The sequence below is a fragment of the Dendropsophus ebraccatus genome, chromosome 9 (genome assembly GCF_027789765.1).
Source record: "Dendropsophus ebraccatus isolate aDenEbr1 chromosome 9, aDenEbr1.pat, whole genome shotgun sequence".
Classification (NCBI taxonomy): Eukaryota; Metazoa; Chordata; class Amphibia; order Anura; family Hylidae; genus Dendropsophus; species Dendropsophus ebraccatus.
In genome coordinates, this window is record NC_091462.1 from 12,534,129 (window position 1) to 12,557,595 (window position 23,467).

Here is a 23,467-nt window from a genome sequence, read left to right on the forward strand (position 1 = left end):
GAGGAGGGAGGTAGGAAAACAGCTTTTTGAGGACAGAAGGAAACCCTTTTGTTAAAACCTATTACGGAGCTTCTTAAAAATCGCTTGTACAGTAAATTTGTTTATTTCACTTCCTGGTGGGGGTTGTGGGGGGAAAAGATAGGGAAGTGGGGCAGATAGGTGATTGAAGCATATTACAGAGTTATACAACTTTGTAATGTGTTTCAATTACTGGGGGAAAAGCTTTTCGCTGGAGTACCCCTTTAAGGCTACACTGTGGTTATTATGGAGTTAATGTAAAGAAACCTTTGACAATTTATAGAGACGTGCTCTCTCCCCCCATCCAAGTATGGCAGCCGAGCAGTGAAAAACCAGGATTAGGTAAGAACTCACCCTGTGGACAGCTTCTTATATACATTATATCTGTATCCACTGCAGACATTATTAGCACCTTCTCTGTATTCTAAGTTCATTTACCAAACTGTGGGAATGAATAAGGCTGGTCCCTAATGCAGCGTTCCCTACAGCCGCTACAGTTGTAGTTCTGCAACTGCTGGAGAAAACTGATCTAAAGCAATAGTCTCCGACCCATTACTTTACAGAAGGCTGTCAGGGCATGCTGGGAATTGTAGTGTAGTTTTTAGCAACAGCTGGTGAGCCACAGGTTGGGGAACACTAGTTAAATGTAATAGTAAAGCCAATAATATACCCTGATCTTAGGCACTTTTATTATCGAATAAATAAAAAACTAAACATCGCCACCTAGTGGCAAGGTTACCATGAAGGCATTGTGTTTGGTAGTAGCGCCCTTGGATATCTTTAGTCTCTTTGCAGCAGTAGTCCCTCATACTCCGGACGGTTATAGTCCAGTGATTTCCATGATCAGGCTGTGAGGTAAGGGACGGCCGCAGCACCAGGTGTTTGGCATTGCACATACTCTAATTGTAAGTTCTGGCTGCTTGGATCCCAGCGGCTACTTTTGTGATTTGGTGGCCTGGCTGCGCCGATGTTCTTGTAGACAGCGTGTGGTACAGAAGGAAAATTCAAGATATTCGAATGGTATTTTGCCTAAAAGGGATTCTCCACATTGCCAGCAGCGCCTAGAACACAGAGCAAAATATCAGACTGAACCTGTTACATTTATCTTTAAAAAGTAACCTTGTTTTCTTCAGTCATGTAGCTTTATGTAGCTTCAGAATTCTTCTGGTTGCCCTTGGTAACAGACTGCAGTTCTGCCACATGCTGCTGTCAGACATGTGACCTAACAGTCCAGTTATCAGCTGAGCTTCCACAGTGCACAAAAATCTCAATATAACCCCATTACCTAGTGTTAGTCCCAGCTGTATGCTCGGTGCTGTTGAGCTGTGCGACCAGTCTGCGCTCCGCTGCTATAGCTCTCTGCAGTGGAAGAGGAATACAGGGGTATCACATAAAAATATACAGAATTCTAGAGTTAAAAGATCTACAGGAATTTAAAAAAGCACTTTAACCCTTACCTAACACCTGTACGTGATTTACAGCAGAAAATACTTTCGTATTTTGATATTCTTTTTAACTTTATAATGTACAATCAACATCACTATTCCTGCAGTGTCATCCGTTTCATCCCAGCTCTGCTGCATCCATACAATACTGTAGAAGGGACATGTAACCACCATCTTGACTCCATTCTCTCCCTTTTAAATTTGCTCTCAATACCATGATGCATCAGCACAGCATCACATGGGCAGCTAGAGTCAGTACCCTCCCTGCCTGCTGGGGGTACAGTGTAATAATGTGCATATCTAAATAAAATGGGAGTTTCCATCTCCCCCCTGTGAAGAGCTTGTGTGGAAAAATCCATGCAGCTTTAACATACAGGGAATTCGGCTGGAAGAGGTGGTGACCATATTCAGAGCACAGAAACACATATAAGTTCCAGGGGTCAGCATGAGATCACATGACCCAACTGAAGGAAAAAAAAAATCTGAGGTGCAAGAAAGTGTCCAAGATTTGTAATTTACTTCTATTGAAAAAATCTCAAGTCTTCCAGTACTTATCAGCTGCTGCATATCCTACAGGAAGTGGTGTATTCTCTCCAGTCTGACACAGTGCTCTCTGCTGCCACCTCTGTCCAAGTCAGGAACTGTCCAGAGCAGCAGCAAATCCCCATCTATTTCTCATTCCATTTGTGAAAATTGTTTTTACTGTAGTACTTTCGATGTTAAGTTTGGCAAACAAAAGTGTAACAAGAGTACATCGAAAGTACTACAGAAAAAACTGTTTTCACAAATGGAATGAGAAATAGATGGGGATTTGCTGCTGCTCTGGACAGTTCCTGACTTGGACAGAGGTAGCAGCAGAGAGCACTGTGTCAGACTGGAGAGAATACACCACTTCCTGTAGGATATGCAGCAGCTGATAAGTACTGGAAGACTGGAGATTTTTAATAGAAGTAAATTACAAATCTATATAACTTTCTGACACCAGTTGATTTGAAAGAATTTTTTGGGGTGAACTACCACTTTAAGTTTCTGGAGCCTGTGCGCTAATAAAGGGGTTAATAGTCCGACTGCTGCATAATGTTACAAGCAGAATTCACCTTATCACGGTCACTCAGAGCTGCAAATCTCTTCTTCTCAGCCTCCTCGGCCTCCCTTTTCAGCCTTTCTTCTTTTTCTTCCTTCTCCTTCTGCTTCCTCTGTACCCGCTGTGCGCGCTTCTTCTCTGTCTTGCGCGCCTCCACCTCCTCTGATATCGGTCCAGGGATCTAAATTCAGGACAAGGGATCGGTGAGGGTCCAGTATGGAGTTTGGTGGCAAAGCATGTTATGAAAAAAAAATGGAGATTAGAGGGAGCTTTCCTATTAGCATATAAGCGGCTATTCACCTGGGACTTGCTGTAGTTGTATCTGTCCGGGTTCTCTTCTCTGTATTTGCGGAAGCTGTTCCGGGTCCGTTTGTCAGCAGACACAGAATATGGGGTCTGGGCAGAGGAGTCCCTGAAGGACATGAATACTGGCAGTTACATAACTACAGATTAAATATATATATATATTATATATATATATATATATATATATACACCCCCATGTACACACACAATATATACACACTTACCTGAGTGCTGGGTCCCAACCAGCGTCCATCAGCAGCCGCACAATGTCGCCGTGTCCCGCTGAGGCGGCCACATGGAGTAGTGTGCGTCCCTCTACAGGCAGAGCTTCATTCACCAGCGTCTGCAGAACCTCGGGGGTGAGACTTCTGAGAACAGAAGAGTCCTCGGAGGAACCAGGAAGAAGCTCCTGTAGGATCCGCTCTGCTGTCTCAGCGTCTCCCGTTTTGCAGCATGTAAATAAGACGTTCCGGATCCTACACAGCTCATCACCTTATTGGCAGAATAAAACATACGCCATAATTTATTCATCATTAGGAAAGTCAGAATAAATACTTAGCGAGTCTGTAGCGGATTTCAAGCTGCAAGTTTCACAGTGAAATCTGCTGCCATACTTCCATGCTGCCGGGATGGTAAAAATCCTAAACGGCAAATGCTTTCCTGCCTGCTTCAGTCTCTGGGTTCCAGCTCGTTTAATGCCCTCTCAGCCAATCACTGGCTGCAGCAGAACTGGCTGTGGCAGGAGAGCGCATTGATTGGCTGAGAGGACCATCAGTGAGCTGGGACCCGGAGACTGAAGGAAGACTGAAGCGGGTAAAGATTTGCCGTTTATGATTTTTACCAACCCGGCAGCTAAGCAGTTAAATACGGCCGTCACTACATTCTCACACCGGAATGAAAATCCAATGCAGAGCCATAGACTTTAAAGTGACGCCCCCTTTTTGCATTTTAACTGCTCTCCACAGGTGGAAAGGGTAAATGTTACAGCTTTCATTACTTATTTTGTATTATATGTCATGGTGCTTGTTCTGGTAAAAAGTGGTTTTTATTATCTGTGGATTCGGATATGTGGGCGTAGCTTAGCTGCCTAAGTGCCACATCGCCCCGCCCCTAGCGCCACTTGGCTCGCCCCATCCGTGACATCATCACCGCATAGGCCCAGCCCCCTCAGCGGCCATTGGTGTGGGTCAATCTAGGCCTAGATCTTTAGGCTGGCCCTTCCAATGGCTGTTGAGGGGGCGGGGGCCTATGCGGTGATGACGTCACGGATGGGGGTGGGGCCAAGTGGCGCGGCGATGTGGCGCTTAGGCCGCGAAGCTCCGCCCGCATATCCGAATACTTAGATAATAAAAAACACTTTTTTTACCACAACAAGCACCATGACGTATAATATGAGTAATGAAAGCTGTAACATTTACCCTTTACACCTGTGGAGAGCAGTCAAAATGCAAAAAGGGGGTGACAGTGTTACTTTAACGGTACCGAGTATCGCAGCAGATTTCACTGCGAAATTTGCAGCATAAAATCCACTGCAAACTCGCTTTGTGTGAACACAGCCTGTAAGAATAATCTTCATTTCAGACACACTCCTCTGAAATTTTTGTAAGGCTATGGACAGATTTTTAAAGGGTTATTCAGGCTTAAACAAACACAGTCACTTTCTTCCAGAAACAGCGCCTCTCCTGTCCTCAGTTTGGGTGTGGGGGATTTGCAGATCAGTTCCACTGAAATGAATGGAGCTGAATTGTAATACCACACACAACCTGACTACAGGTGTGAGGCTGTTCCTGTAGATCTAAAGGGGTTATTTAATAGAGTACAGGTTATCTCCCATTCACAGGATCAGTAATAAAGTATCTGATGGATAAGGTTCTGGTCATGTGGACCCCCACTGATCTTGACAATGGGGCTCAAATATCTCAGTGTGATCAGGTACTGCTCCAGTCACTCTTTTAGCGACTTCTAAACATTGGCAAGTGCTGGACCAACAATTTTCTGCAACCCCTGACCTTAAAGGGCTTGTCATATTCGGGCAAAACTATTGCTAAATAAGGACCTGTGGTGATCAGGTGACTGTCGGTGGTTGAGCAGCTGATCTTGTGATCCTTTTTTACCTGTAGGTCACTGATCCCCAACGTGTGGCTCTTTAGCTGCATGTTCCAGCTGTCAGTGAATGCTAAAAGCTGCCATCTTGCAACAGCTGGAAAGCAACAGGTTGGGGATCAGTGCTGTGGTAATACTATGTCCAGCTGGCAGGGAACCAACAAGATGCTGGATCAACCTCTGTTTCTTCCAAAAACAGTGCCCCCCCCCCCCCCCCCCATCGTAAGGTTGTATCTGGTATAGCAGTTCTGCTCCATTCACTTCAAATGAGCTGAGCTGCAGTACCATATATAACCTATGGACAGGTGTGGCGCTGTTTGTGAAGAGTCTTTTCCTCAGTATCCTTTACCTTCCAAAGCAGATGCTGGATGATATGTATGATTCTCAGGTTCCTCTGTGGGTGAGTCTTCTTCCACATGATCGGGGGCCGACCTCTGACATGTGACACTGGGCCCTGTTGTACCTATTACATGTAAAACACAGATATAACTCACATAAATAAGAAGCTACATTAAATGATACTTTCCGCCATGAATGTACAAGGAGAAGCGAGTCACGTTCACAGGCTTATAACTCAGATCGGCTGGTATAATCCGGGAACAATGTATACCGCCATCTATGTGGATATATACCCCTATCAGTCATGTTATAGACAATTCTCCTGCTATTCGCAGTCACCTCCACCCAACATGAATTACAAAGTGGGGTCTCTTCCTCATCCTGCTGTGGATATATTACCAACATGTCTGGATAGAAGACCCCTTTAACATGGTGAACTCCACCCAACCTGCGTTATATCCTGTGCAGGACAAAGAGACTGAAATAGACAGAGGGGGAGATTTATGAAACATGGTGTAAAGTGAAACAGGCTCAGTTGCCCCTAGCAACCAAGCAGATTCCACCTTTCATTTTCCAAAGAGTCTGTGAGGAATGTAAGGTGGAATCTGATTGGTTGCTAGGGGCAACTGAGCCAGTCTCACTTTACACCATGTTTGATAAATCTCCCCCAATATGTTCTCTGTACTCCAACATGGTGGAACGTGTGACCTCACAGCTGGCATATAGTCTAACAAAGCACTAGGGTGATAAGTCGCGTAATATATAGTACAGTGCACATACTCGCCCCATCCCGCTTCTTTTTCTTCTTCCTTTTCCTCTTTGGCTGCACTTCATATTCCCTCAGGTCCAGTGTGCTGAGTGTCAGCTCTTCTTCCACATATTCTTCAGGTGGAGGAATCTCTTCTTCTGATACTTCAGCGGCATCTGTCAAGAGTACAGAGGAATGATCTGCAGGTATATTCTGGTATATATGTAACAGGACACTTTGCCTCCTCCTTGTTCTCTTTGCCTCCTCCTCCTCCCGCCTGCCTTTTGAGACATCTGATAGAAACAAGTCTCTGACTGGCTTTATCTGCAACTTTGTAGCTTCATTGCAATGCTGGGAGCGTGCATCTGAGGTCAAGTTGCTGATGAACTCACTGTGATCAACCTTCCCAACATTACAAAGTTGCAGATAAAGACTTGTTTCTATCAGTCTTCTCAGAAGGGAGGGAGGATGAGAGAGAGAGGGAGAGAGAAAAGCTCACACACAGATTTTTGTGTCTTCAGCAGAAAGCAGCAGCTGAGAACTGGGGGAAGGAGACAGAATAGATAACAACAAGTATGGAAGGAATTGTTAGTCTCACCATGGGCAGCAACATATAAAATGTTATGTTTGAACAGAATACCCCTTTAATGCTTTTACTAGAAAAAGCTGGGTGACAACTGGTCACCATCACACAAGTTGTTACCTAGTTTTCTCCATCCAAGTTGGACAGAGGTAAATCCCTCAATCCCAAGTCCCTGGCTATTCGGTAAGATGGACGGTAATGTGACATATGGAGGTGATATAAGTAGTCACCTATATAAGATAAAGGACAAAATGTGACTTATTACTAATAGGGGTTTATTTAAAGGGAACCTTTCCTCACCTCCATCCTGCCTTAGCAATCCCAGTGGACTCCAATGGCTTCTGACTGTCCCTGCAGCCTTGCCTAATAGATCTTTCCCTATACCCAAACAGAGAGAGAGAGAGATCTATCAATCAAGGCTAGAGGGGCGGGGAGATGTGGCCAGGGACCGCCCCAATGACTCCTTGTTCAGGCAGCATGAGGTTAACGTCCTTAATGTCCCACAGCTTGTACAATAAAGTTACATGAGAACCATTATTTCATCTTTATCCTCCACCTCCCCCGCCCCGGATCTCTTACAATACACCTACCAGCCGTCTCTTCTTGGATTTCCGTGCGTTCAGCTCTTCTTGGTCTTACAGTTTTGTCTTGCGTCCCACTGACCAGTGATAAGAGGGCGTCTTTCTCTGAGGTAGAGATATCAAAGAGGGTTATCTGGGACTGCAAAAACCTTCAATATAAAAAAAACTGCCTCTGACCTCAGGTCATTTGTGGAATTGCAACTCTGCACCATTCAGTTCAGTGGAACCAAGCTGCAATGTCAGGCACAGGCTGAGGACAAGGGTGGTGCCATTTCTGAAAGAAAGCAGCTATCTCATGTCTCCCAGTACTTAGAACTGGGGGACTACCATAATTGTTTTTTAAATTAACCAGTGTCAGAAAGTTATATAGATTATACAATCTTCAATCTTCCAGTACTTATCAGCTGCTGTATGTCCTGCAGGAAGTGGCGTATTCTCTCCAATCTGACAGTGCTCTCTGCTGCCACCTCTGTCCATGTCAGGAACTGTCCAGAGCAGGAGAGGTTTTCCATGGGGATTTGCTGTTCCTGACATGGATAGAGGTGGCAGCAGAGAGCACTATATCAGACTGGGGAGAATACACCACTTTCTGTAGGACATACAGCAGCTGATAAGTACTGGAAGACTGGAGATTTTAATAGAAGTGAATTACAAAATATTTGAAACTTTCTGGCACCAGTTGATCTAAAAGATTTTTTTTGCTGGAGTACCCCTTTAATACATATGCACCAAGATTCACTGTAAGCTAAACCCCCACCCTACCTAAAAAAAAGAAAAAAAGAAAAAGCATATTACTGATGGTCAGCTACTTTGTCCTCAGACTGGGAGCTTTGCTGGGGTCCTATCTACTTCCTAGAATGCAAATAAACAGTGCAAGCAGGGAATGCTGGGAGATTTCAGCTCTGAAGCTGCACGAGTGTGAATGCAAATATAACAAGCATCATTTGACGTGACCCCACAAAGCAGCGTTACGTATCTATATGTGCACACGGACACATTAGCAGAGCCGCCTTACCATAGAGCTGCAGCGTGTACAGATGGGCATGCACTCGATGGACCTCCCTGAAGGTGGCTCTCCTTGTGCTGAAAGGAATTCCAGAAACTCGGGGGTCTTTCTTGGTTATAGGTGAATTACGTCCCAAGAAGAGGGTCTTATCGGAGCGAGGGGCCCGGAGATAGATGCCTTGAGCTTCTTCAATGTGCTCTGCCCAGCTCTGCAACAACTGGCTAATGTCCTGGAGGAGACAGGCACCAAAACACTGACTTAAAGGGGTTTTCTTATTTTATTATAACCAATCCCCACTCCGTTCTTTCTGAACATTGCTGATCCCCCCACCCCCTCTCTCGTGCACACACACACACACACACACACACACACAGATCCTATGGATAGTGGAGAAGTTGAAATGAGAAAATCCCTTTAAGCTCTCACCGCCAGCAGAGCCGCCTGGTTGTATCTCCTCAGAGCAGCTCCGGCAGACTTCGCCATGTGACCGCGGTTCTGGGCATCATGGACGGATTGTGCACTGCCCCTTTTGGCTCGTACTGTATATCGGTGGAAGGTCTTGTGCTTTATCACTTCCTTTCTGTAGAAGAAATACAGGACAGCACAAATAAATACACCGGACAAGATCCCATACATACAGTGCAACACAGATAAATACACAGGACAAGATCTAACACATACAGGACAGCACAAATAAATACACCGGACAAGATCCCATACACACAGTGCAACACAGATAAATACACAGGACAAGATCTAACACATACAGGACAGCACAAATAAATACACCGGACAAGATCCCATACACACAGTGCAACACAGATAAATACACAAGACAGGATCCAACACATACAGGACAGCACAAATAAATACACTGGACAAGATCCTATAAACACAGCACAGATAAATACACCAGACAAGATCTAACACATCCAGGACAGCATAGATTAATACACCGGACAATATCAAACACATACAGGACATCACAGATAAATACACAGGGCAAGATCCCATACACACAGTACAGCACAGAAATACACCGGACAAGATCCAACACATACAGGACAGAACAGACAAATACACAGAACAAGATCCTATACACACACCTGACAAGATCCAACACATACAGGACAGGACGTGCAGGTAAATACACTGGACAAAATTCTCAGACAGCAGAAACTTAAACTAGACAGTTATAAATGCATCTGTACACAGGGCAAGGAGAAAAGGAAGGACCCTTACCCCTTATAAACAGCTCCAGCAAAATGTCCCCCGCCAGCCATGAGGATGACCACCACCGGCCGCTCCTGTAAGCGTCTCACACAGCTCAGCAGGTGTTCGGCCGTCACCTCTGTGTCCTAGGGCAGGAGACAGTCATGAGGTATGGATGGCGTCTTTTCCCGCGGTATACGGGGCAGCTACAGACGTCTTACCTTCACCAGCCCCAGCACACAGCGGTATACAGAGAGAAGCTGCTGCTCCCCGTTCCTGAAGACGACCCTCTGTGCCCGGCCGGACGGGGCCAGGATAGGAGTGGCATCATTACTGGTCACCTGGGCCGTCCCCGACTCCAAATCATCCGAACTCTCAGAGTCTGAGCCAGAAATGCTGGAGACATCGCCTGCAAGACATCGAGGAGGCTCCTTATACCACGGAAGACCTGAGTACTGACAACTAGGAGGGCGTCTAGATGTGTCTCACCTGTTACTGCCATGTCCCTCAACCTCTCTCCTACCTGTCTTGTCTCTAAAACCTCCCTATGTCTCATCCCAACCCCTCCCCTGCCCGCATATCCCCTCCCAACCCCTCCCCTGCCCGCATATCCCCTCCCAACCCCTCCCCTGCCCGCATATCCCCTCCCAACCCCTCCCCTGCCCGCATATCCCCTCCCAACCCCTCCCCTGCCCGCATTCCCCTCCCAAACCCTCCCCTGCCCACACCTCACATCCCAACCCCTCCCCTGCCTGGATCTCCCCTCCCAACCCCTCCCCTGCCCACACCTCACATCCCAACCCCTACCCTGCCCGCACCTCACATCCCAACCCCTCCCCTGCCCGCACCTCACATCCCAACCCCTCCCCTGCCCGCACCTCACATCCCAATCCCTCCCCTGCCCGCATTCCCCTCCCAAACCCTCCCCTGCCCGCACCTCACATCCCAACCCCTCCCCTGCCTGGATCTCCCCTCCCAACCCCTCCCCTGCCTGGATCTCCCCTCCCAACCCCTCCCCTGCCTGGATCTCCCCTCCAAACCCCTCCCCTGCCTGGATCTCCCCTCCCAACCCCTCCCCTGCCTGCATTCCCCTCCCAACCCCTCTTCACATTTCACAATCCAACCCTTCCCCTGCCCACATCTCCCCTACAAACCCCTCCCCTGCCAACATCATCTACCAACCCTGCCTGTGTCTCACCCCTCATCCCCTCTGTCCACAGCTCATACTGCAACCCTTCCCCTATCCATGTCTTCTCTCCCAAACCCTCCCATGTTTCTTTACCCAGCCCCTTCACATGTCTCACCTGCCCACATCTTGTCTCCCAACCCTCCCCATGTCAGGACCCTGCTACAGATTGAGCATTATCTCCAAACATCTCTGCCTCTTCTCCTAATCTACTGCCTCCTCCTCCCCTGGGTCCTGTTATTAACCCTCTCCTGCCCCCCTGTTCTTACCTCCTCTTCTCACCTGCCCTAAGTCTTATTAACCCTCTCCTGCCCCCTGTTCACATCTCCTCACCTGCCCTGGGCCTTATTAACCCTCCTCTGCCCCCTGTTCACACCTCCTCTCCTCATCTGCCCTGTATCTTGTTATTAACCCCCTCCTGCCCCCTGTTCACACCTCACACCAAAAGAAAAGAAACAGCTGGACACTATATAAAACAGCGCACACCACTATGTATCTGAAAAATATAGGTACAATCTTTATTATGACATGATTCAAAAGACAACACAACAAACTCTGCAATTAAAATCAATTAAAAAAACCACCTAGGTATGTACAAGAGCTAAGGACAGGGATAGGATCCTCCCTAACTTCTCCAACAATAAAAACTGTTACCTGGGTCCCGCAGGTAACTACATCTTGTACATATCATGTCTTCTACTTTATTAATTATATGTGAGTATAAAGGGTCAACACTCCATTCTGAGCTCCACCCCTGATGAAGCCCTAAGGGTACAAACACACACGGCATATACGCTGCGTATTTACTGCTGCGATCCGCAGCAAATATACGGCAGATACGCAGCAGATTAGATCTAAATAACTGAACACAGCATCAAATCTGCTGCGTATCTGATGCGTATACGGTGTGTGTGTTTGCACCCTTAGGGTTATTGGCGATTCTCTTTTATGCATATGGTCTGGCTTCCTCCTTTTGCACTTTAGGTTGGACAGTACATCAGTATATTTGGGTGTATTGCACAATAGCACTTTATATACGGTATTATTTTTTTATTCCAGAGATTATATTGGTTTATTATGGAAGCCATTCTGTAGCACAGTATACATAGAATTCAATCATGTTGTTTGATTCCCTGGTGAAGTAATGGAGGATCCTATCCCTGTCCTTAGCTCTTGTACATACCTAGGTGGTTTTTTAATTGATTTTAATTGCAGAGTTTGTTGTGTTGTTATTTGAATCATGTTATAATACATACTGTACCTATATTTTTCAGATACATAGTGGTGTGCGCTGTTTTATATAGTGTCCAGCTGTTTCTTTTCTTCTGGGGTTAGGTGTGTATTGTGGACACTTATGCTGGGTTTACATGAAGCGATAATTGGCCCGATCGTACGATTAACGATGTCGGAGTAACAATGTTTTTTCATAACGATCAGCGTTTAGACGGTAGGATATATCGTATGGAAAAATCGTTTTGCGATCGCTTAAGCCTCACACATTGGTTAATGCGGCGAACGACTGTTCACACAGAACGATCTGCGATTTTTTTGCGAACGATCAGCAACGATTTGAGAACATGTTCAAAGATCAAAATGAACGATTTCTCGCTCGTCGTTTGATCGTTCGCTGCGTTTACACGTATGATTATCGTTCGAATTCTTTCTCTTATATGTAGCCCTGTTCACACCTCCTCCTCCTCACCTGCCCTGGGTCTTATTAACCCTCTCCTGCCCCCTGTTCACACCTCCTCTCCTCACCTGCCCTGGGTCTTATTAACCCTCTCCTGCCCCCTGTTCACACCTCCTCTCCTCACCTGCCCTGGGTCTTATTAACCCTCTCCTGCCCCCTGTTCACACCTCCTCTCCTCACCTGCCCTGGGTCTTATTAACCCTCTCCTGCCCCCTGTTCACACCTCCTCTCCTCACCTGCCCTGGGTCTTATTAACCCTCTCCTGTCCCCTGTTCACACCTCCTCTTCCTCCTCCTCCTCCTCCTCACCTGCCCTGGGTCTTATTAACCCCCTCCTGCCCCCTGTTCACACCTCCTCTTCCTCCTCCTCCTCACCTGCCCTGGGTCTTATTAACCCCCTCCTTCCCCCTGTTCACACCTCCTCTTCCTCCTCCTCCTCACCTGCCCTGGGTCTTATTAACCCTCTCCTGCCCCCTGTTCACACCTCCTCTCCTCACCTGCCCTGGGTCTTATTAACCCCCTCCTGCCCCCTGTTCACACCTCCTCTTCCTCCTCCTCCTCACCTGCCCTGGGTCTTATTAACCCTCTCCTGCCCCCTGTTCACACCTCCTCTTCTCACCTGCCCTGGGTCTTATTAACCCCCTCCTGCCCCCTGTTCACACCTCCTCTCCTTACCTGCCTGTGTCTTGTCCTGGAAATCTTCTTCACTTAAGGCTGCGGCTCCTTTAATTCTCCTTTTCAGGTTAAATCGATGCCAGTCCAAGGTGTAATGTTCTTTCTTAACACAGAAATGACAGGTCACTTATCTCTAGTGATGACTCAACTTATTAGTCACAGACCTGCAGGGTACAGGTGCGGGAGGAGAGGATAGAAGGTAGATACAGAGTGACCGGACAGGGCCCGTCCATGATGAGTAACCAAACCAGACACATCTACACTCCAGCTTACAGGGGTAACACTCTCTTCACACTACTGCTCGTGCTAGTCTGCGGTCTACCCATGTACAGGGCTGTGACCTCCCTCATGCTTTACACTGCAGCTCTTCTTGTTCTGTTTGGCCGCTGTGTTGTAGTTCAGCAATTTTTTTTCTTTCAAATCAACTGGTCGCAGCAAGTCCAAGAGATTTGTAATTTACTTCTATTAAAAAAAAATCTACAGTCTTCCAGTACTTATCAGCTGCCGTACGTCCTGAAGGAAGTGGTGTATTCTTTCCAGTCTGGCACAGTGCTCTCTGCTGCCACCTCTGTCCAGATCAGTAGCAAATCCCTATAGAAAAACTCTGCTGCTCTGGACAGTTCCTGACATGGACAAAGGTGGCAGCAGAAGAAACTTTTTAATAGAAGTAACTTACAAATCTCTGGCACCAGTGGATTTAAACGAAAAAAATAAATAAATAAATAAAAATGTAAATCACCCCTTTAAGCACAAGCTCAGCAGAAGGTCCCTGCATAGAGAACTGATCCCCATTACAGTATGGAGAGAATAGACAGGACAGGATACAGGGAAAACTCCAGACATGACAAGTTACCTGTTCCTCCCTGGTGTCAAATGTGCACTGACAGGTGGAGCAGGCCATGCGATCGGAAATCTCCGGTGCCTTCGCTGCTTTAGCTTCAATGTCCTTTATTTCTAGGGAAAAATATTCATATACTGTGATCGGGAAAGATAATCATATACAGTGGTAACTTGGTTTAAGAGCTCACAGTTTTTCAAAATTGTGACTTGGTGTAAGAGCATTGCTTTGGTGTAAGAGCTCCCAGCACTGGGTGGGAACGCGGGTGGAGGAGGGGCATGGTCTGCATAGCGGGGTCTACAGCTCTGTACTCTGACCCAGGAAGTTTCCCTCACCTTCCAAATCATAGCAGATCAACTTCAGGCTGGGGCTTACATCAGGGGACAGGACGGTGGAGGTAACCTCTCCATAGCTGTAACCCCTCTCTCCCCGGACAGAGAGTGCTGCATGTATGTGCCCACATCTGTCCTGCTCATTCCTTCCTGCTCCCTGCAGTCTCTGTCCGCCCTTGTGTTTCCCATCCTCTCCATTACTGTACAGTAACTTATAATATCACAGATTCTGCTGTTTCTGGATGTTTGTTTCATCTGTTTTACATGTTATTCACAATAATAAATCATTATTTTTGGGGTGTGGAACCAATTGTCTGCTTTTTTATGATTTCTTATGAGAAAATTTGCTTTGGTGTAAGAGTGGATTTGGATTACAAGCGCGGTCCCGGAACGAATTATACTCGTAATCCAAGGCACCACTGTACTGTGATAGGGAAAAAATAATCATATACAGTGATCGGGGAAAAATACTCAGCAAGAGAAATTGTATGGTATGAGATAGGAAGAACGTCCTCGAAACTGCTTGCTGATGGTTCCAGATTTCTCTTTATTTGCCTCTTACTCCTATTGGTACCCACGGCCCCTCACAGCCTGATGTGTGGATCACTCTCGGCCTCCATCGCAGCTGGAAAACGGTGCTGATTGTGGCACTGAAACCGCGCTGTATGTTCCTTTGAGCCAATAAACCACATTTTTCTTCCCTATCGGAGTGCCGGTACCCGATTTTTGATATTTGTGGTTTTATTAGAGACGAGCGAGCGCTAAAATACTGGAATGCACGTTATTTGTGTCGAGTATTTTACGATGCTCAAGTGATCGAGTGGGTAATGAACTCCATTAAAGTCAATGGGTGACACAAGGACTTATTCAAGGGCCTCCTATTTGGCAGAGGTGAGGGGTGTCTGGTGCACCTGAAAAGCTCAGAAAGTGATGGAGTGATGGAAACACCACCGACATGGAACAGGCACACGGGGTGGAGCAGCATGGATGGAGGCATCTAATGGTGCGTTTACACAGGCAGATTTATCTGACAGATATTTGAAGCCAAAGCCAGGAACAGACCATAAACAGGGAACGGGTCATAAAGGAATTTCAAATCCATTCCTGGTTTTGGCTTCCAAAATCTGTCAGATAAATCTGCCTGTGTAAACGCACCATTAGACTCCCAGGCGGCTGTATACCTGTATACTGGAAGACCCTCTAATACCAGTATACTATACCAGATGTCACACAGGGAGATCACTAGTCCTAGTAGTTGTGGATTATTGCTAGCGCTCCAATAACACAGACTGTAGCACAGTATACAGCTGCATATACTAGCTATATACCAGTATACCGTACCTCTATCAGTATGCTGTATATTGTATGTCAGATCTACCTATTAAAACTAAGCCCCACACCTGCTCCAGCAGCTCTCCCTGTCACCTAACAGAACATAAGTGAATCAAGCATCAGGTGACCTGAGTCTATATACACCCAGGTCACCTGATGCAGCCGGCCAATCACTTTTAGACCAGCAGCCAACATGGCTATGGCACAGAATGTGACAGGCCCCATGTTTAATGGCTAACTGAAGCCGCCAAACATGCGGGGAGGAGACTTGCTATATTACATAAGTACCACACGGTATTCCGTAGCATCGCTCGGGTACTTTCAGGCTCCCTTATACTAGTATATTCGCTCCTCACTAGTTGTTATACCTGGAGGCTTTGGCTTCTCCTCTGAGGAATTGTCCCTCCCATCAGTGTTATTATTATTGAGGGAAAGGCCGGACAGCAGCGGACTGGACGGGTTCAGATCGAACAGACTGATCGCTTGGAATCCAGGAGACCTGAGAAGATCAAGGAAAGATCAGAATGGAAGAAATACAGCATTAGGCTATGTTCACACAACGTATATTTTCGTAAAATCACGGCCGTTGAACAACGGCCATGATTACTACTAAAATATACGTTACCTTTCCTGGCCGGAGCGTATACACATAGTATACGCTCCGGCCGGGATCTCTCACAGCGCCGCAAATAACTGACATGTCAGTTTTCTGTGGCCGCTATTCATTGAATAGCCGCCGTAGAAAACCCTGTCCGTGCACACTATGGTGCGAGCGGCTCCGGCCGTTTGCTTCATAGTGTGCTATGGAGAGGGTGCGCACGGATATGCCTGCATCAGAACACTGCGGCCGTATGATCACTGCGGCTGATGATCTTTTCAGAGACCGGCCGTTCCGTGACCTGGCGGGGTCACGGAACAGCCGGTCTCTTACCACGTGGGAACATAGCCTTAGGGTGCATTCACACGTACTAGTTTCCAGCGAAATCCGTTGCGAATCCTGGTACTATGATCTTCAATGGGGTTACATCCCCGCAGCATACGTTACCGGCGTGGCACCATGGCTGCATGTGAGGCTCCAGTCGGTGCCGCTCAGTGATTGCGGTGGGGCCGTGCACTGAATGGCTCAGCAGGACCAATGGGAGTGGAGCATGTAATGTATGCTGCGGGCTTCACCTGCAGGGCTCATCTGGTTCAGTAGCTGAAAAAATGCCCGTGCTATGGTCTTTTAAACACAAGGCGGTAAAAACGAAAGCACAAAAGCAAAAACTGTCTCGGTCCTTAACCTCTTAATGACGTACCCGTACGTCAGGCGCCCGTAAGAGGTGTTCAGAGCGGGCCCGCGCGGTGACCCCGCTCTGAACCGCCGCGGTCCTGGGTGCCGCTTGTATTAGCGGGCACGGTCCGATCACCATGCCCGCTAATACAGTAATCAGATGCAGATGTCAAACATGACAGCTGCATCCGATTACTGTACACAGCACTTCCCTGGGGGAGGAGCGATCTCCGTTACTACTGCCGGCCGGGGACCTCTCCAAGATGGCGCCGTCCTCGGCTCGGCACTCATTTGTTTCCGGCTGGAGCAGCCGAAAGCAAACGAGTGCCGATCTCATTGATCTTTGCTGTATAACTATACAGCAAAGATCTCAATAAGAGATCAAAGTGTATATACTAGAAGTCCCCCAGGGGGAATAACCCTAACACCAGGGGAAATAACCCTAACCCCAGGGGGGAATAACCCTAACCCCAGGGGGAATAACCCTAACCCCAGGGGGAATAACCCTAACTCCAGGGGGAATAACCCTAACCCCAGGGGGAATAACCCTAACCCCAGGGGGGAATAACCCTAACCCCAGGGGGAATAACCCTAACCCCAGGGGGAATAACCCTAACTCCAGGGGGAATAGCCCTAACCCCAGGAGGGAATAACCCCAACCCCAGGGGGGAATAACCCCAACCCCAGGGGGAATAACCCTAACCCCAAGGGGAATAACCCTAACCCCAGGGGGGAATAAACCTAACCCCAGGGGGGAACAACCCTAACCCCAGGGGGGAATAACCCTAATCCCAGGGGTAATAACCCCAACCCCAGAGGGGAATAGCCCTAACCCCAGGGGGAATAACCCCAACCCCAGAGGGGAATAACCCTAACCCCAGGGGGAATAACCCCCACTTCAGGGGGAATAACCCTTACCCCAGGAGGGAAATAACCCTAACCCCAGGGGGGAATAACCCCAACCCCAGGGGGGAATAACCCCAACCCCAGGGGGGAATAACCCCAACCCCAGGGGGAATAACCCTAACCCCAGGGGGAATAACCCCCACTTCAGGGGGAATAACCCTAACCCCAGGGGGGAATAACCCTAACCCCAGGGGGGAATAACCCCAACCTCAGGGGGGAATAACCCCAACCCCAGAGGGGAATAACCCTAACCCCAGGGGGAATAACCCTAACCCCAGGGGGGAAATAACCCCCACTTCAGGGGGAATAACCCTAACCCCAGGGGGGAAATAACCCTAACCCCAGGGGGGAATAACCCCAACCCCAGGGGGGAATAACCCCAACCCCAGGGGGGAATAACCCCAACCCCAGGGGGGAATAACCCCAACCCCAGGGGGGAATAACCCCAACCCCAGGGGGAATAACCCTAAGCCCAGGGGGAATAACCCCCACTTCAGGGGGAATAACCCTAACCCCAGGGGGGAATAACCCCAACCTCAGGGGGGAATAACACCAACCCCAGAGAGGAATAACCCTAACCCCAGGGGGAATAACCCTAACCCCAGGGGGGAATAACCCTAACACCAGGGGGGAATACCCCTAACCCCAGGGGGGAATACCCCTAACCCCAGGGGGGGAATAACCCTAACCCCAGGGGGGAATAACCCTAACCCCAGGGAGGAGTGACCCCAACCCCAGGGGGGAATAACCCCAACCCCAGAGGGGAATAACCCTAACCCCAGGGGGGGAATAACCCCCACTTCAGGGGGAATAACCCCAACCCCAGGGGGGAATAACCCCAACCCCAGGGGGGAATAACCCTAACCCTAGGGGGGGGGGGAATAACCCTAACCCCAGGGGGGAATAACCCCCACTTCAGGGGGAATAACCCTAATCCCAGGGGTAATAACCCCAACCCCAGGGGGAATAGCCTCCTCCCCTAATAAAAAGTCTGAATCACCCCCCTTTTCCCAGGTTTTAAAAGTAAATAAATAAATAAACATGTTTGCTATCGCCGCGTGCGTAATCGCCCGAACTATTAATTAATCACATTCCTGATCTCGCACAGTAAACGGCGTAAGCGCAAAAAAAGTGCAAAATTGCGCATTTTTGGTCGCATTAAATCCAGAAAAAATGTAATAAAAAGTGATCAAAAAGCAATCAAGGTACCGATAGAAAGAACACATCATGGCGCAAAAAATGACACCTGACACAGCCCCATAGACCAAAGGATAAAAGTGCTATAAGCCGGGGAATGGAGCGATTTTAAGGAACGTATATTTGTTAACAATGGTTTGAATTTTTTACCGGCCATCAGATACAATATAAGTTATACATGTTATATATCATAGTAATCGTAAAGACTTGAGAAACATGCATAACAAGTCAGTTTATGAAAAAATTCAGCCTGTCATTGCAAAGTACAATTAGTGGCGCAAAAAATAAGGTCTCATGTGGGTCTCTAGGTGAAAAAAAGTGCTATGGCCTTTTAATCACAAGGAGGAAAAAACGAAAACGTAAAAATTTTAATTGGCCCGATCCTCTAAGGGTTAAAGGGGTAGTCCAGACAAATTTTTTCTTTCAAATCAACTGGTGTCTGAAAATGACAGATTTTGATTTACTTCTATTAAAAAAAAAAAAAAAACTGTCTTCCAGGAGTTATCAGCTGCTGTATGTCCTGCAGGAAGTTGTGTATTCTTTCCAGTCTGACACAGTGCTCTCTGCTGCCACCTCTGTCCATGTCAGGAACTGTCCAGGGCAGCAGCAAATCCCCCATAGAAAACCTCTCCTGCTCTGGACAGTTCCTGACATGGACAGAGGTGGCAGCAGAGAGCACTGTGTCAGATTGGAAAGAATACACCCCTTTAGCTGTCAGGGCATGCTGGGAGTTGTAGTTTTCCAACAGCTGGAGAGCCACAGATTGGAGAACGCTGCTCTGACACGTTGTTATATATAGATCATCCCAAACACTAAATAAAGAGAACACACAACAAGTCCCAGCATTCCCGACTATTTCCATATGAGTCAGGGGATTCTGGAGCTTGTAGTGCAGCAGGAATGATACAGCCTCCCCCCATGTGTAAGTGGTACAGTCCTCACCCCTCCATGCTGCTCGTGTCTGGAATGGAGCTGTTCCTGGTAGTGATGACGTCATGTTAGAGGGCGGGGTCTTCTCAGGAAGGGGCGGGGCTTCCTGTATACAGGAAGCAGCAGCAGCTGATTCCGTGTGTGCTGGGGATGGATGCATTCTCTGCTGCACCACTAGATGGCAGTATAGACCGAGGAATGTGCTGAGAAATAAAGTTCTAGTTACCATTATTGTGAGGAATTTTAGGCTGTGTTCTCAGGCTTAGTTCACACTGCATTTTTGCAGTCTGTATAATGGATCAGTTTTTAAATGGTTCCTTTTAACATACAGAAAAATGTGGTCGACAACGATTCTGTGTATGCTATAAAAGAAATGCGTTTCCTTCCATAAAATGGATACATTAAACAGACCGCAAAAACGCAGTGTGAACCCAGCCTAAAATAGGTGTTAGAAAAGGTTTTCAAATTTTTGTTCCACGCAACAGGCGGCTATGCTGTTCAGGTAACTGGAATGGGGCTGCTGCTGTCCGCCACAGTACAGGTCACCATCACATTTGAGATGCCAATGGATACCTGTGACGGAGAAACAATACACAGTGTGAGCCCACCATGAAAAACGGGGGATTCATCAAATCTTTAGGCCATGTTCACACATTGCATGAACATCGGTCGTTGTTTGATGCCACCAGTTCAAGCAACGGATGATGTCTGAGACGTTCACCTTGCAGATACTGCAGTGTCGGCCGGATGAACATCACTTTATTTTAGATGGAATGCAGGCGCATTTGGGTTTACCCACAATCCGCCATAGACCACAGTGTAAAGAACGGCCGGGAGCCAGGAGCCGTACTTTACATTGTGCGCACAGGGTATTTTGTATGGCTGCTGTTCACGGAATAGCGGCTGCCCAAAATAGACCTTTCAGTTATTTTGTGCGGCCACAGAGAACCACGGCCGTAGTGTATACATTACGTCCGTGGTTCCATAGGCTGCAATGTAATCGTTGTCTGTCATTAAACAAGCAAAGAAGCAAAACACATCAATCACTGAGATCAGCAAAAAAATTCAGTGGAGTCTCCATATTTGAATACATTGACTCCTAAAAAATTTGAATATGCAATAAAGGGGTCCAGACATCACCCCGGCCCCTCCCCTCTCCATAGAGCATAATGGAGGGGGGCTGGGAAATAGCTTTTGGAGGACAGGAGGAAACTTTTTTGCTTAATAAAACCTATTAGGGTACAAACACACACAGCAGATACGCAGCAGATACGCAGCAGATTTGATACTGTGTTCAGTTATTTAGATCTAATCTGCTGCGTATCTGCTGTGTGTGTTTGTACCCTTAAGGTTACAAACACACACACCGTATACGCAGCAGATACGCAGCAAATACGCAGCAGATCTGCAGTAGATTTGGTGGTGCAGATTTGATGCTGTGTTCAGTTATTTAGATCTAATCTGCTGCGTATCTGCTGCGTATTTGTTGCGTATTTGCTGCGTATCGCAGCAGTAAATAGGCTGCGTATACGGTGTGTGGGTTTGTACCCTTACAGAGTTTCTTGAAATCATATAAAAAAATGACATTTAAGGACATTTACACTTTAAACAGTTTCTCGCTGCCGGACTGATATTGATACATGATCAGTGGCGGTCTTTGGCACCAAGCACCCCAAGCGATCGCTTGGGGCCCCCAACATCCAGGGGGGCCCCTACACCCCGCTCTTGTGCTCAAGACCGCTGGACAGGGCCACTGCCCGCTCGCTGCTGTCATCTGAACTGTAACTATGAGCACTCAAAATGAGCGCTCATAGTTACATGCAGCAGCACTGACAGGGCGGGAGACATTGGCTCCCTTCCTGTCAGTCACTCTTGTGGCCGCAGGAAGGGTTTTCCCTGCGGTCACAAGTGGCAGCTTTGTCCTTGTGGTGTCGGTGCTTCAGTGACATCACTGGAGCATCGGCGCCAGGACAAGGGGAGTGCGGCCTCTTGTGATCGCAGGGAAAACCCTTCCTGCGGCCACAAGAGTGAAGAGAAGAGGAGACGCCCGGACCCAGGTGAGTATAAGTGTTTGCTTTATTGTGTTATATACTATATGGGAGGGGGAGCACACAGGGGTCTGTTTAACTAGGGGAGCGCACATCGGGGGTCTATATAAATGGGGGGAGCACACAGGGGGGCTATATAACAGGGGGAACACACAGGGGGGCTATAGACTACTGGGGCTTCACAGAGGGGGTCTATATACTACTGGGGCAGCACACAGGGGGTCTATATACTACTTGGGGCAGCAGAATGGGGTCTATATACAACTTGGAGAGCACGCAGGAGGTCTATATCCAAGTGGGAGAGCACACAGGGGGGCTATATACTAATGGGGGAGCACACAGGGGTCTATATACTACTGGTGGGGCACACAGGGGGGCTATATACTACTGGGGGAACACACAGGGGTCTATATACTACTGTGGGAAGCAAACAAGGGGTATATACTACTGGGGGCAGGACACATGGGGTATATACTATTGGGGCCAGCACACAAGGAATATATATTACTGGCGGTAGCGCACAAGGGGTATATACTACTGGGGCAACACACAGCGGTCTATTGTTTTGGAACGCAAGTCGAGGGGGGGGCCCCAGACATAACTTCGCTTGGGGCCCCAGAAATGCCAAGACCGCCCCTGTACATGATGTCTGGTGGGGAAAGCGTCCACTCCAGGGCTTCCCGCCCATAGGTTCCATGTTTTACAGAGCGTAGGAATAAGATTAGGGTCACACTGCGCTTTTACAGTCCGTTTAACGTATCTTTTTAATAAGAAAAAAACAAATGCAAAAACAGATGTTATTGTGTGCATCCATATGGATCCGTTTTTCCATTGATTTCCATTATAAACAAAAAGAAAACAAGGGTCCATTTACACAGAGAGATTATCTAACAGATTTATTTGCCAAAGATTTGAAGCCAAAGCCAGGAACAGACTATAAACAGAGATCAGGTCATAAAGGAAAGACTGAGATTTCTCCTCTTTTCAAATCCATTCCTGGCTTTGTCTTCAAATCTTTGGCAGATAATCTGTCAGATAATCTTTCTGTGTAAATGGTCCTAAAAGTAACCATTTAAAAGCAGATGTGTTAAAAAGATATAAAAAATAAAGTGTGAATCCCCCCTAATGGTGCGTTTAGGCTGGGTTCACACTACGTTTTTGCAATCCTTTAAAAAAAAAAACTGATGAAAAAACTAATGTATTTGTGTGCTTGCGTTTTGTTCTGTTTTTCCATTGACTTTCCAAAAAAAAGGATCAAAACAGATGTTTTTTTTACGTACACAAAAACGTACTTTTGTGTCCGTTTAAAAAAACGGATCCGTTTTGATCTGTTTTTTTACAATGGATGTCAATGGAAAAACACAAATGCATCCGTTTATTTTTCATTCGTTTCATTAAAAAAAACGGATGAAAAAAAAGGATTGCAAAAACGTTGTGTGAATCAGACAGATTTATTGGAAAGATTTTTGATGCCAAAGCCAGGAATGGATGTGAAAAGAGGAGAAATCTCAGTCTTTCATTTATGACCTGTTCTCTGTGTATAGTCCTTTCCTGGCTTTGGCTTAAAAAATCTGTCAGATAAATCTGTCCGTGTAAATGCACCATTAGGCTGGGGTCAGACTGCGTTTTTGCAATC

General features: G+C 47.2%; 1 protein-coding gene across 1 annotated transcript; it reads right to left on the bottom strand.

Moving 5' to 3' along the window:
* Window positions 1–693: 693 nt before the first annotated feature.
* ANKZF1 (ankyrin repeat and zinc finger peptidyl tRNA hydrolase 1) lies at window positions 694–19,873 on the bottom strand. The gene is made up of 16 exons (XM_069985063.1): window positions 19,796–19,873; window positions 15,846–15,976; window positions 13,829–13,929; window positions 12,976–13,078; window positions 9,647–9,834; window positions 9,456–9,571; window positions 8,640–8,793; window positions 8,223–8,442; window positions 7,217–7,312; window positions 6,076–6,219; window positions 5,306–5,419; window positions 3,078–3,345; window positions 2,848–2,959; window positions 2,561–2,728; window positions 1,304–1,377; window positions 694–1,079 (listed from the first exon to the last, which is right to left on the bottom strand). Exons 1-16 carry the CDS (start codon window positions 19,801–19,803, stop codon window positions 953–955), a joined length of 2,124 nt encoding a protein of 707 aa, XP_069841164.1. The 5' UTR covers window positions 19,804–19,873; the 3' UTR covers window positions 694–952.
* Between the last annotated feature and the right edge of the window lie 3,594 nt (window positions 19,874–23,467).